Genomic DNA, 13601 nt, shown 5'->3' with positions numbered 1-13601 from the left:
TGGCTGAAGCGGAAGCATCATTCGAAATTCGGCATGATGCCAACCCAGCGCGAAACGAAGGGAAATGATACACGACAAACAAACAACTGGAAAACACAAGCCAGTATAATACCTTCATGCAATACAAGCCTGACTAATACTTCTGAAGTCAATGTTGCAGAGCAATTTCTCGGTTCCATTGTCCAAATATGTCGTGGCTTGACATGCCGACCGACCTGCATTGCGGACCATACAGCTATGCCAATACCTTAATCCTATAATCTAAACACCTGGTGCCCATGGCAACCCAATTACTGGGATTTGGCTAATATGGTAAGTCAGAGGCCACTCAACTAACATTTCCTATTCTGGTAGGGTGTATTGAGCCAAAAACAACCCGCAAAAAAGTATATAAGTGAGTATAATGCCCTTCATACTGGCTCTCACAATACAAACTATCCAAACAAGAAACTCGTTCCTCTTATCCTTGAACGTGAATCACCACACCAATACAATCAAAAGTGAAACCAAACACCTGGACTACCACTGATTCAAAATGAGGCTCTCAATCTCCGCTGCCCTTGTCTCTTTCTTCTTGTCTACCTCGGTCTCCGCTGCCCCCTGCACAAATAGCGTGACTGTTCAGCTCGCCAACGCCAAGCCTGGTACCAATGCCGATATCACCATCCCCGCTGATGGTATCAAGCGTCCTATCGAAGACCTTTGGGGTCACACAGAAATCGCCCAGAACGGTCGTGTCTTCGCGACGAGCGCCCAGCTCACAAAATTCCGGCCAAATACTGTCTGCACCATCTCCAACGAACAAGGTCTAACTTGGACGCTAAACGCAAGACACGATTGGAAACAGCTGGGCAGAACCTCGGTGGATTTGTGCGCAGCGTTCTTAACATGCGAGGATACCAGAGTTTGGTTATAGTAGGGTTGTTGAGGATTGTCTGAAAAATTCTATGTTCACATTTCACGGCATGGCTGCCATCTGTTGATCTACCGCCGTTAATATTATAATATAATAATAAGACCTTTTAATTGGCCTTGGCATCTCCATTGATCTCTGCCATACTAAAATCTTGTCTTTTCTGGATGGGATCGCCACAAGCTCTCTATGCAAAAGTTATCTGCTCCAAAGTCTCTTCATCAACCCAAACGGTGAAACGGCAAAAGCAAACATAGCTGTTGAACAGGGAGTGAATTGGTGTCATGGTGGATAGTTGAAGTGGAAGAGTGTAAATATTTGACGCGCTTCGCGTTGGTGGACCCAGTCGGTAGTGAATTACGTTAGCTGTCAAGCCACAGGAGCGATACTGCTGTCCTCACAGTAAGAAGATAAAAAAGATGAACATATACAACTGGTTTACTCTCATGTCTCATTTTCTAGAAGCATTTGAGCCACTATGTATACCTATTTTCTCCGGTTTTAAAAGGTAGCGCACGGACTAGGCTGCGTGATCTGTGCCCTAACATCAGGAAGGTTGGAAAGAGGTATTTCAGGTATATATAGGACGAGATGCGCCAAAGTTGGAGATCCATTTAAAATAGCCCAATCGTAATATCACCCTGTATAACGGCGTGAAGTTCCAGAGCGACATCAGCCCTGAGGTCCAAATTGATCCTGACATTCAGACTCGAATCCTTCTGGGGCGGCTTCTTTGTTCCAGCTTTAGGTGAAGTGACACCACGGTCCCCCCATGGTCCTTTTGGTGGCGGGTCATCAGGATCAGGTTTCATCCCCTTTGGTTCCTTTTCGGGCGGGTCTCCGGAGTTTCCGACGGATTTTTCCGCTGGCTTCTCGGCCGTTTTTTGAGTCAGACTAGAGGGAAATATCAGCTTGTATAATCTTGCAGCTAGTAATGCCAGCCCGTAGATAGGAAGCAGTGTGGTTCTAAAAGTATGAAGGAGCGATGACGGGAACGGGTACGCACTCATCACGCTGAGTTCCTGGGGCCATTTTCTTTCCCCTAAGAGAATTTTTTCGGAGCGGAAGACAGCAGGCGAATTCGATAATGGTGAGCGTTAAAAATGGTTACCCACGGTGGATAAATTCCAGGAGAGTTTTATTAGGTATAGCACTCATATACTTCACTCGTGGAGCGTATGATTCATAGACTCATAGACTGTCCATGTAGATGCGTCAATATGTAACTAGCCAATGTCACTTCAGCTTTAGCGGATAATTCCGCCGTAGGCCTCAGTTGCTCGGGAGACCGTCTCCTTTACTCTCCTTTCCATATCACTAAGCCCCGGAAACGGTGTGTGTAATATAGAAAGTTTGGTTAATATTGCATTGCCAAATATATGATCCTCAATGTCGTTGATGTGCGGAATCGGTGCTAAGAATCGTTAGTCGCAGCTCTGTATCATCGAACACAAACTTTTTCCTGGAGCTTTTTTAGGTGCCCTGGGGTTTTTCCTTCTGCAGTACCGCTGTTGATGCAACGAGAGGCAGTGAAGATTGTCCATTGTCCCCTCTCCGTCAACTGTCCATATTTGCGGGGATAACCTTCGGACACCATCAAAGCTGCAGCCTTCTACTAGATTCAAATTGTCCTGAGGACTCGTACATATATCCGATGTTTCGTGATCCACAGTAATGACGATATTGTGATTGCCAGTTCCGTCAACTCCGTTACCGCATCGGAGCCATATGCATAGTGAGGAATAATCGTATATACTATCAGTTCTCTTGCGTAACCTTTCTCATCGCCTCTTCGGTGATGCCGTTGGCTTGAAATGCCGAATAGTGAACATCCTAGCTACATATTATACCCTATATTTCTCTCGTGGGTCGAGACAGTTTAGTCCCGTTGATGGATGTAACATTTCCGTTTGCGGGTTCTATAACCGTTGTATGTGCAATTCTGAAAATGATACGACTCCGACCCAGCTGAGTCATTCGACTGATTAGTGCGGCTTCAATTTGGAATCTTTATCGTTGAGGTGTTTACGGTTATAGCGTTCTTTTACAGATCCAACCCCGTGATATTATGACACCGTCATCAACCGTCTGCCTACCACCCTCACGGCTTTCTCAAAGAGGTCCTAAAATTGGCCAGTGCTAGTCATATTTATCCTTGTGCTATGAATAGTCGAATTAATGTAGCGGATAGTTAGTAAACCACCCGTCCTTTGTTTGCGGTGAGGTTCATGCTGAAGATCGTGGCAGAGCTTCGTGTAGGTTCCTACAAGTCACTACAACATGCATTGGCGTGTTTCTCATAAGGTACCTTCCGCTGCGCATTGGCCCAATTGAATATCACATCGTGTGCGTAGACCTCATCATCTCAAATGTGGGGCCATGATGTGAGAGTTGGCATGGCCGCTGTATAGTTTATCAAGCGGTTTGCGGGAAACCGTATGATTTAAGTCCAGAGGATATTCACGCTAACAATAGATGAGATTATTGATCCCATAAATACCTAGTCTTACTCACACCAGTACCGAGGCGGATAACTTGAGTCCAATAGCGGCCCAATAGCTTTTTCTCACCCCCTTCGCAGACTCCACCAGCAAGGTCTACTTCCCATCCTCAAGTATGGTTTTTTCCTTCCCTATCTGGGTTTTTATTTTAATCTCAACCTGACAGAGAATTCACATCGTTAGCATCACTGCACATTCAGCACATAGCACCGAAGTAAGGGTAAGCATATACCATTTCGTCTTCACTCTGGTAGTTAAAATAAATAGGTTGATTCTCAAGCGGCTTAATATTCATCTTCGATTCCAGGTCTCCATTTTTCACCTGTTCTGGCCGGCACGCTTCGCGTAGCTGTTCGATGAAGTAATCATATAGTTGGTGCGCAGCTTCATCAACTTTTTCCGGCGTGGTTTCCCCTTCTCGGCCTCGGAGCAAAAATTGTGGCACTACCTGGCGTGAGAAGCATAATAAGTGAGGCCTAATAGCAGTGACATACCACATAGCACTTCCCCCTTTATGTCCTGAATGTTTGTCTCCTTGGCAGCCTGAGGAATGATTCGTTAGATAATACTTAATAGATCTCACTGATAAGCGACCTGTTGCTCACATTGTTGCTGTTTAGTCCGGGCCATAGCCTAGCATTTAGAATACGCGTAACCATCGAATCCGCATCATTTTTAGTACTATCCTTTTGTATTCTGAGCAGGACGAGAAGACCCTCCCCAATCGAGAAAGCCGCGTGTTCATCAATGCTAATACAAGCCGATTTGACTCGTTGGAGCACGGCTGGTGCTATTCCTTAGCATAAATAGACTTGTAGTGCATTAGGGGCACATACCTTTCATATCAGACTGCTTTGGACCGAAACGGACAATTTCACTTCATGAAATAACGGGTCAGGTAGCAGTGCTGTAGGAGTAAGACTGGCTCTTCAATGTTGATTAGGGGACTTCAGGGCCCATTTTAACTTTGCTAGCAAATAGTCGATCGTAGCCTGACACATGCAGCATAAAAAAGTGCGAGAACAGGAACAGGAAAATCGTCAAATAAGACACCGAAAACTATTTTATCAATGCATTGACGCGCTGAGCTGGAGAATGTGGGGAGTGCCGCCTTTAAGTTTCCCCCTGGCCGCTTTCAGTCCCCCTTCCTTCGGATTGAGCATTGGCTACCTGTGGGTCCGGGATAGCAACCCTCACACCTTGAAACCCCCGAAACCAAAAAAGCAATATATAGAGGTACTATTATAACAGGTTATTTTGCAATAGGACTACAAGTTGTGTTGTTTATATTATATTACAGTTGTCACACCATTTCTCTGTCCGTTGTCCAGTGAACTAAAACTAATACTGTTGTCGTCCGCCCCTATCTATAGCTTGGATAGGAATTGGAAGACTCTTATAACCTATTCTTGTATTAGCCATGGTAGTCATCAGTAGCAAGGGAAATAGCTAGCGTACAACAGTGTGACGACGAATTTTCCTTGAATTTCCACTTTGAGATCGAGCTTACGACTCGCATCAAGCCTAAAGCATAAACGAAAAACTTCATCCACCTCGTTGTCTTTTCCCTGTCCGAGTTCTCCAAGAATGGTACCGATTGTTGCGCCTTTTTTTTTTTTTTTTTTTTTTTTTTTTCAGTTTCGTTGGCGAGCGCCCTCGAGCGCCCTCGGGGAGATAAGAGTTTCAGAGTCACCGTGAGGTTCAACTATCCAAGGGGCGACTTGGTCCATGACACGTTGTTTTGGACTTGGTTCGCAGCAATAATTAGCTTCATTGAATCTCAAGCGACCCAAAGTCCCTTGGTTAATATATAGTGGCGACGGAGTTAGCTTTGACATGGACAGCTCAAGGCAATGTTGGCGGTCTGCACGTGAGATAAAACTGAGTCGTTGTTCCGACATCGTACAGTGCTCTGCCATTTACTGGAAACACATACAAATCAGTGAAGTAAACTTTTTGAGACAACTAATGGCAGACCTTAGATGAATACTAGATATGTCGTCGACCTTTTGACAGCTAATAGACACTAGTAAGGTAAGTTAGAGTCCAATTGATAATGTAAACCCCAACCCAGTGAACCCTAAAAGGCTTTTGGTTCACTATGTGAACGATAGCTGAATTTTATTCCTGTCAAGTGGATGGTTGCGGTCGCTTGCCCAAGATCCGACCCGTTTTAATATACTAACCACACACGCTGTGGGTCTATACGACATAGCGGGAAGACTGCTCCAAACGACGGCCCGTAACTGGGTCTATTTGGTCCAATGATGGTAGCGTACCATCGACACCCACTGTTGTACCATCCATTGAAGACCTGCCATCAACATACCGTGTATGCAACGTAAGGTTTACCCTGTTCAACGTTGTCTATTTTCCAAGATTTTGCTTTTTTATTTTGGTGTCTCGTTCAAACCAAAGAACTATCGCAACTTAGTTTGCGGTATACCTGCAAATGATTTCTGATTTCTGATATTCATGGTCAGGAAGTCGCTGGAGTTCGCTTCAGATAGATCTTCATGACTTCAGCTCCAGCAGGTAGGCAGGGGCTATCACCGTCACTGCGGTCAAAGTAGAGTCTCCACCTAGTCGCTGTATTATCGTCATGATCAACGACCCCTAAGCCTTCGGCCTCTTCGGCCTTTCGATAGTCTTCCGGCAGCTTTACAGCCAGCCACATCTGACTGTCTTCAAGGGCGATATACTGTTCGTCAACGGTGAGGACAAAGGGCCCACAGACATGACCATCACTATCTTCCCGGCCTCCCCATCTCATTTCATTCGTGTCTGAATCAAGGAACACCCATCTTGCCAATGGCTTGTCTTCCCCACTGATTGTAATAAGTCCCACCGTGTTATCTTCCCCGAACGAAGGGTGGTGATAGAAGTGCCCGTTAAATGGGGATAGGGTAGAATTTGGTTGTTTAGTAATATAGATCTAGAATTATTAGCAAGCATTCTCCGTCTATTTGTTTCATTGCGTGACACCATACTTTACCATCCTGTCCTAGGTAGACCTTAGCATTGTGGACTTGTTCCCGTTGGACCTGGGAACCTTCATCGGCATCACATGTGGCTATCAAGTGGGTTCGGGTGTTTAGGGCATCCGCCTTGTGGCTTTCTTCGCGGTCCCGAGACCCTTTGGTTGCTTCGTTTAGCCCAATCATAGTGGGCAGCATCGCTGACATCATTGCAATCCCTATGACCATGTTGGCTGAGTACTGTTGTGCACTGCTTTGGCGTGCGGTTTGAATAAGCTAAGAAACTACACGAGTCAGAGGAGGGAGGGAAGCGTGACGTACGTAGGTGAACTGTCGCTGCAATTGAATGTCCGCCAGGTACTACTGAGTGGAGGTGCCATTACTTTATCTCTTCCGGCTAGATTAGAAAACTATCTGAAAATCAAGCTCCTCTCCTCGAACTGGCTGAAAGCGGAAGGTGGCATTCAACATGAATTAAAAACACCATCACTGAAGGGAGTGCGACCAACGCAAAAGAATGTCAGGCAACCGAAGAGCTACACCCTTAGTTCGGTGTCGATCAGTTCCTAGTTTGGCCTGAAACTGGAGGGCCCGAAAGCGGCGACCTGGCATGGAAGTTGTCGCCCCTCCAGTCGAGAAGGCGGCGGAACCCTCAATTCCGTGTCTCTCATGTAGGGGTCAGCGCAAATAAAGGATGTATATCTTATTCGTTGCGAATTTTTGCATTTCATGATCGTAGGGCAAGTCTTGAATTAGAAACTGCAACAAAAGTAGATGGGACGCAAGTGATAAACATCCACCTAGCGGAATCATTGGAAAACAATAACTCCTGCTTCAGAGAATTAATATAATAAATCAAGACTGTACATAGGAAACAAGAAAACACCCCACTTCCCAGCTTTTCCTTGTCACATAATCTGTTGTCGATCAACCTCTTTACACTTTCCTCCACCACTCAGTTCATCTCCGTAGATGTTTCCTCAGGAAGACTCTTGAACAGGCTCATTGATCGTCGACGCGGCACCTGCGGCTCTGGGTAACATCGAACAGTAAACCGACTCTGCTTGATTCGAGGTTCACCAGTCTGGGTCCAGTCCAGACCTTCAGAAGAGGGGCTTGCGATTTCAACGCTTGCTTTGGACTCGCGAGTGCGAGGAAGATCTTCGGTGTCAGGAACCATCCACACGATTGGTTTGGCTGGACGTTTTTCCTTTTTCACTGGTGGGTGCCGGGTCTCTGTCTGTAGCTGGGGTTTAGACCGAATAACCAAGTCGAAGGGAGCGGGATCCCATTTGCGTTTTCCCGGTGCAGCTGACTTGCAGCGAGTGTGTTGTTCCTTTTCCTTTCTCCTCTCCTGTCCATTTACCTTTTCGTCTGCTGGTAACTGGAGGCGAGCACGTTGCTCGCGTGCTATTGCAGAACGACATTCCTTCAACCAGTACTCCACCTCAGGAGATTCTTCTATATCGAGACCAGCAGGGCAACAAGTCTGTGTAGCCATAAATTCCTGGTACGCATGGCTGTATCTCTTGCGCAAGAACTGAATGCGGCCCAGATAGTAGTGACATCTTGCTACAGACCCGCTGCCGCCCTCCAGTTTCTGGGCCCTTTTGAGAGTGCTTCGCGCTTCGATCAGGGCGGTGTCGTAGTCCTTTGCCTTGATAATGTAGAAGATCGAGGAAAGAGCTAGCGAGATACGGAGGTCATGCACTCTTTTGATAAGATGGTCAGGGTCAGGGATGATGGGTGCCTTTGGTGGCAGGACCATGTTCATGACTTCCACTTTGCTTTGAAATCCCTCGTGAATCTTCTGTTTGAATTCTCGGTCTTCGTGCATGGAGACAGGTGTCGATTGCCAGTGTTCAGGGTCCCAAAGCGAAGGGTCTTCGTCGTACTGCGGACCCTCGGCCCCAGTCTCTGACGGCTGGCCATTGGCGGGGTCTGGATCGAGGGTATCGACGTTGTCCTGCCATGTTGGCTCGGAAGTAGAGCAAATATCCCGTCGCATCGAGTCAAGTTGAGTGGTTGGTTCGATGGAAAGTGATGGGGATATTGTATGACAATCGAGAGAGAGAAAGAGCCGGAGAGAAGATATGACTAGAAGGGAAAAGTTGGGTATGAACAAGGAGTGACGTTTGCCTTATCGGTTCAAGAAGAAACTTCCCTTTTCGGAAGGCACCTATATCTCAGCACGTAGAGCACGCGCTGGTTGATGGGTTTCTCCATCCATTCGATAGACAAAGAACAGGATAGTCATTTCATTGTTCGATGGTCTTTCTTTTTCTTTTCGTTTTGTTTCGGTCTTCTTTGTTTGTACCGGTCAGATGGAGAATCCCACCACGATCTTTCGGGCGGGTTTCTATGGCAGTTGGGAACGAAACCTGATGTATGAAAGGGTATTGGATTGTCTGTCTATTCTACCTTGGCAAAGAAAGGATCAAGACTATCTGTTACGGACAATAAACGGGCGGCTTAGAATCAAGATCGAACAATGACTCTCCTGCAAAGACGTTAGAAAAGCGAACTTGTCGTCAATCTCCACTATTTCTCTACATCAGATACGGACACAACTGTAGAAAAATCAGCAAAAACCGTTTCATCGATCGATCGAGCCGGAGAGCATGCGGGTTCTCGCACAGTGAAAACGGTTGTCTCCATGGTGTGGTCAGGCGAGGTCTGCGAGGAGAGATCAGGGGAAACTAGACAGAGTGAGCTTCTGCTGTCAGCCGATCCAAGCAGGGGACGAATGGATGCCTTCGAAGAGACACTGTGTCCATCCACAGCCTCTTCGCGGGTAAAATCTTCAATGGCTTTCCGCTGGTAGTGGCGAGACTTGGTGTGGTACCCAGGCGTGCACAGCGCGCGGGCGAGCGACCAGTAAGCCTCGGTGAATTCTTTCAGGGTCAGTAGGTTCCGTCCACGGATGTAATGCGCCACGCCGGTGAAGTGCCGGGTGTGTGAGCTGTCAAAGAGGTCATGGCGCGAGAGCATCTGAAGGGCAACATCCACGCGCTTGTTGGATTCTTCGTAACGTCCCAGCGAGTGTAGGACTGCGGCTACAAAGATGCGACAGCGGATCTCTTCGACTGGGGGGAGGAATGGATCGGTGCAGATCGCGCGCGAGACAATGTCCATGGCGAAATCGGGGCATCCGTCTTGCCATTGTTGTTCTGCTTTTGCGAGGGGTCCTGACTCGTTGTCGGAGGAGAGCCAGATGTTAGCGATCCAGGTGTCTGGGCCTTCTTGGATACTTGTCTGGATGTCATCCGTATGTGGCGTCGGAGGGGTAGTAGACATGTGGGTCCGGGATTGCAGATGTGTCACCAGGAGATCGTACTCTGCAAGTTGCGCCCTGAGCGAGCTGATCGTCTCGGATGCTTCGGAGAGATCCTGTTGAAGGGTCGCTCTCTGATTGGAGAGGCGGTCGATCATCGGCAGGAGTTGGGCGACATCGGAGTCCTTCTTGCTTCCGCGCATGCGGCGGATGAGCTTCGACAACATGATGTGATCTGATTCTCCATGCAGCGGCGGACCACGGGCTATTTATGCCTCTGGGCGCCGCAGCGACGACTCCGATGCAAGACATGGTTCCAAGCCGAGGGCCAGCGCTCAAAGCAATGCCCCATCCACATCCATACCATGTCTGGGTCAGGTTTCATCATCGACGCACTCTCGAACACACTACCGGATCGTCATGGATCGCTCGATTGTGGGGCAAGGAAATGCAACTGAAAGGAACAAAACCGCGCATCCCGTCAAACACGACAAACACGACAAACTGCGCTATGACCGCCATCCGGGGCTCCATCCAGCCCGGGGCTCTCCACATCTTCATCGTCTGGCCGCGTAGAACGCCAGCACGAGTGGGAACCGCGCGACGTCAGACGGCATGGCACGGGATGGCCAGCCTTGCGCAGTCCAATCTGATCGAAGTAAATCCGCGCCGGCCTAGCCCTAGACTTGCGGGGCTGGATCCTGTTGCAAACAGGATGACGAAGGGGTGGTATCGCGAGAGAGAAGAGTTTGGGTGGGCGCGCAGGTATAATAAACTTGATTGCCCTTGGTTCCTAGCCCTCTCGTCAAACGCTCGTGTAGACTCTACTGTGGTTTCACTGGCCCCCTGGCTCCTTCCCCCCTAATTGCGCCATTCTTCTAGACCCGTCCGACAATTACTCGGTCTTTCTGCACCACATAAACCCCCCTCCCTGGCTGCCTAACAATTGGTTTGGTCGGTCTTCTCTTTCCCCTTGCTCGCATCACATTTCCAGCAATCAAGATGTCACCGTCGGCCGTTCGCATTGGCAGTGATGCTGTCGAGATCGTCGATATCCACCAGAGCGACATGGACTTCTCTCTCGTGGACGAGATTTACAAGCAAATCGATCCTCCCGCGGGGACGCCGCGCTCGTTTCCCACTCTGCTACTGTACGACGCCAAGGGACTCAAGCTGTTCGAGCAGATCACGTACCTGGACGAGTACTACCTGACCAACACGGAGATCGAGGTGTTAACCGCCAACGCGAAGCGGATCGTTGAACGGATTCCGGAGAATGCCCAGGTGGTGGAGCTTGGTAGTGGGTCTGTTGTTCTTGCACTCTGCATCCGCAGCCTGGATGATGCGTCGTAGAGCGTCAATGCCCTCGCAGACTTTCTAACACTTTTTCTCTAGAAATCTGCGCAAGATCGAGATCTTGCTCCGGGAGTGCGAGCGTACGAAGAAGTCGGTGGACTACTACGCGTTGGACCTCTCTCTGGATGAACTGAAGCGGACGTTTTCCAAGATCAATCCCGAGGGATTCGCATATGTGGGACTGCATGGTCTTCATGGCACGTACGACGATGGCCTCGTCTGGCTGAAGAACGCCGAGAATCGAACGAGACCGACCGTGGTCTTGTCCATTGGATCCTCCATCGGCAATTTCAGCCGCTCCAGTGCCCCAGAGTTTCTCGCCGGCTTTGCGAAATCGTTGAGTCCCTCGGACTTGATGATCATCGGATTGGACGCATGCCAGGACCCGGACCGGGTATTCAAGGCGTACAATGACTCCGAGGGTATTACTCATGCATTTTATGAGAACGGACTGGTCCATGCGAACCGCGTTCTCGGGTTTGACGCGTTCAAGGCCGACGAGTGGGAGATTGTCACTGCGTACGACGTGCCTGGCGGGCGACACCACGCATACTACTCGCCCAAGGTGGACGTAGTGATCAATGGCCGGGCCATTAGTAAAGGCGAGAAGCTGCACTTCGAAGAGTCCGTCAAGTATAATCGCCAGGAACGGGATGTTTTGTGGCGCGAGGCGGCGCTGATTGCTCAGGCCGAGTTTGGCAATGACGCTGACACTTATCGTGCGTGTTTACGTCACCTTCTCTTCTCTCCAGATTTCCCATCACATACACTCGCTCACTCTCTCTCTCTCTCCCCCTCTCCCCTCCCTCCCTTTCCCTCTCTCTCCTCTCTCTCTCTCCCACCATGCTCACCTCGTCCCTCCTAGATCTCCATCTCCTGTCGCCCTCCGCCCGTCCGCTTCCCACCGACCCGGCCCAATATGCCGCCCACCCCGTCCCGCAGGTCGAGGACTTCCAGACTCTCTGGACCACCTGGGATATCGTCACCAAGACCATGATCCCTCGTGAGGAGCTCTGGTCCAAGCCCATCAAGCTCCGCAACGAGCTCATTTTCTATCTGGGCCATCTTCCAACCTTTTGTGGTTTGTCCTGACTATTGATGATCCCCGCATCTCCACACTAACCACAGTAGATATTCATCTCTCGCGAGCGTTGGGAGACAAGCCTACGGAACCCAGCTCGTACCGCCAGATTTTTGAACGTGGCATTGACCCCGACGTGAATGACCCCGAGCAATGTCATTCCCACAGCGAGGCGCCGGACGAGTGGCCGCCGCTACACGAGATCTTAGATTACCAAGAGCGCGTCCGCATCCGCGTCCGGGCACTGATTAATAATGGGCCCATCACAAACCGGAGTCTTGCCGAAGCGCTCTGGATTAGTCTCGAGCATGATGCGATGCACCTGGAGACCTTCCTATACATGCTGCTCCAGAGCGACAAAGTGCTGCCTCCTGTCGGCCTGGAACGGCCAGACTTCGCGCACCTAGCCCAGCAAGCAAAGACCAACGCAAAACCCAATGAGTGGTTCACTATTCCTGAGCAGCAACTGGCTATTGGCCTGGACGACTCGAAGGAGAACGAACTGCCCCGGAGCTCTTTCGGTTGGGATAATGAAAAACCTCAGAGGACAGTGACGGTGCACTCTTTCGAGGCTCAAGCCCGTCCGGTCACCAACGGCGAATACGCAAAGTACTTGCAGACTAATCAGATTCAAACACGGCCAGCCTCCTGGACCCAAATTTCTCAGAATGGCGGCCTCTTACAGAACGGCAACGGTTCAGCCACGGACGAATTCTTGGATAAATATGCCATTCGGACCGTGTTCGGGCCCGTCCCTCTAAAGCTTGCCGAGGACTGGCCGTTGATGGCTTCCTATGATGAGCTGGCTGGCTATGCCGAATGGACCAAGTGTCGCATTCCTACTCTCGATGAGGTCAAGAGTATCTATCAGCACTCTGCCCAGCTTAATGGCAGAGTCTCTCATCCCACAAGGTTTGTCTAGCGCACTCCTGTTTCAGATGAGAGAGAATAACTGATTGTCTCGGCAGCAACGGAGTCAATGGGTCGTCGGCAAACGGTCACAAGCCGCCATCTCAGGGCAATCTGCCCGTATTCCTGGACCTCAACGGTTGCAACGTTGGTTTCCGCCACTGGCACCCGACCCCAGTCACTGCACAGGGCGACCGACTCGCCGGCCAGGGTGAACTGGGCGGCGTCTGGGAATGGACGAGTTCGCCGTTTATGGCGCACGAGGGATTCAAGCCCATGGAGATCTACCCGGGTTATTCCTGTAAGTGACCCCTCGATCCGTAGGGTCTCATCTGCTTGCTCACTGTTTTATTGTAGCGGATTTCTTTGATGGAAAGCATCATGTTGTCCTTGGCGGGTCTTGGGCCACTTATCCGCGGATTGCAGGCCGGACGACGTTTGTCAATTGGTATCAGCACAACTACTTGTATGCCTGGGCTGGCGCACGGCTGGTGCGGGATCTGTAAAGAGTTCTTCCCCCTAAGGGAGGTTAATTAGGAAACGAACCAGTAAACGATGTCATTGTTGCGATAAGATAAATCCGATAAAC

General features: G+C 49.5%; 7 protein-coding genes across 7 annotated transcripts; 2 read left to right on the top strand and 5 right to left on the bottom strand.

The window, feature by feature from the left end:
• Nucleotides 1-535: 535 nt before the first annotated feature.
• N7474_007969 (uncharacterized protein) lies at nt 536-916 on the top strand (the record flags this gene model as incomplete). The annotated part of the gene is made up of 1 exon (XM_057199379.1): nt 536-916. One exon carries the CDS (start codon nt 536-538, stop codon nt 914-916), a length of 381 nt encoding a protein of 126 aa, XP_057050080.1.
• A 611-nt stretch (nt 917-1527) lies between these two features.
• N7474_007968 (uncharacterized protein) lies at nt 1528-1945 on the bottom strand (the record flags this gene model as incomplete). Its single annotated transcript, XM_057199378.1, has 2 exons — nt 1528-1807; nt 1920-1945. The coding sequence occupies 2 exons, from the start codon at nt 1943-1945 to the stop codon at nt 1528-1530; spliced, it is 306 nt and encodes a 101-aa protein (XP_057050079.1).
• A 1665-nt stretch (nt 1946-3610) lies between these two features.
• N7474_007967 (D-aminoacyl-tRNA deacylase) lies at nt 3611-4290 on the bottom strand (the record flags this gene model as incomplete). The annotated part of the gene is made up of 3 exons (XM_057199377.1): nt 3611-3957; nt 3998-4204; nt 4251-4290. Coding segments are annotated over 3 exons (594 nt in total), but the record flags the coding sequence as incomplete, so codon positions are not given.
• A 1603-nt stretch (nt 4291-5893) lies between these two features.
• Nucleotides 5894-6620, bottom strand: N7474_007966 (uncharacterized protein; the record flags this gene model as incomplete). The annotated part of the gene is made up of 2 exons (XM_057199376.1): nt 5894-6349; nt 6405-6620. The coding sequence occupies 2 exons, from the start codon at nt 6618-6620 to the stop codon at nt 5894-5896; spliced, it is 672 nt and encodes a 223-aa protein (XP_057050077.1).
• A 727-nt stretch (nt 6621-7347) lies between these two features.
• On the bottom strand, nt 7348-8400 carry N7474_007965 (uncharacterized protein; the record flags this gene model as incomplete). Its single annotated transcript, XM_057199375.1, has 1 exon — nt 7348-8400. One exon carries the CDS (start codon nt 8398-8400, stop codon nt 7348-7350), a length of 1053 nt encoding a protein of 350 aa, XP_057050076.1.
• Nucleotides 8401-8933: 533 nt separating this feature from the next.
• N7474_007964 (uncharacterized protein) lies at nt 8934-9893 on the bottom strand (the record flags this gene model as incomplete). The annotated part of the gene is made up of 1 exon (XM_057199374.1): nt 8934-9893. One exon carries the CDS (start codon nt 9891-9893, stop codon nt 8934-8936), a length of 960 nt encoding a protein of 319 aa, XP_057050075.1.
• A 775-nt stretch (nt 9894-10668) lies between these two features.
• On the top strand, nt 10669-13518 carry N7474_007963 (DUF323 domain protein; the record flags this gene model as incomplete). The annotated part of the gene is made up of 6 exons (XM_057199373.1): nt 10669-10970; nt 11062-11741; nt 11888-12103; nt 12154-13015; nt 13072-13313; nt 13370-13518. 6 exons carry the CDS (start codon nt 10669-10671, stop codon nt 13516-13518), a joined length of 2451 nt encoding a protein of 816 aa, XP_057050074.1.
• Nucleotides 13519-13601: the final 83 nt, after the last annotated feature.

The sequence above is a fragment of the Penicillium riverlandense genome (genome assembly GCF_028828495.1).
Source record: "Penicillium riverlandense strain IBT 135883 chromosome Unknown utg000007l_segment0_segment0, whole genome shotgun sequence".
NCBI classification, from domain to species: domain Eukaryota; kingdom Fungi; phylum Ascomycota; class Eurotiomycetes; order Eurotiales; family Aspergillaceae; genus Penicillium; species Penicillium riverlandense.
The sequence above is the reverse complement of the archived record's forward strand: the minus strand, read 5'-3'. Positions and strand labels throughout refer to the sequence as shown.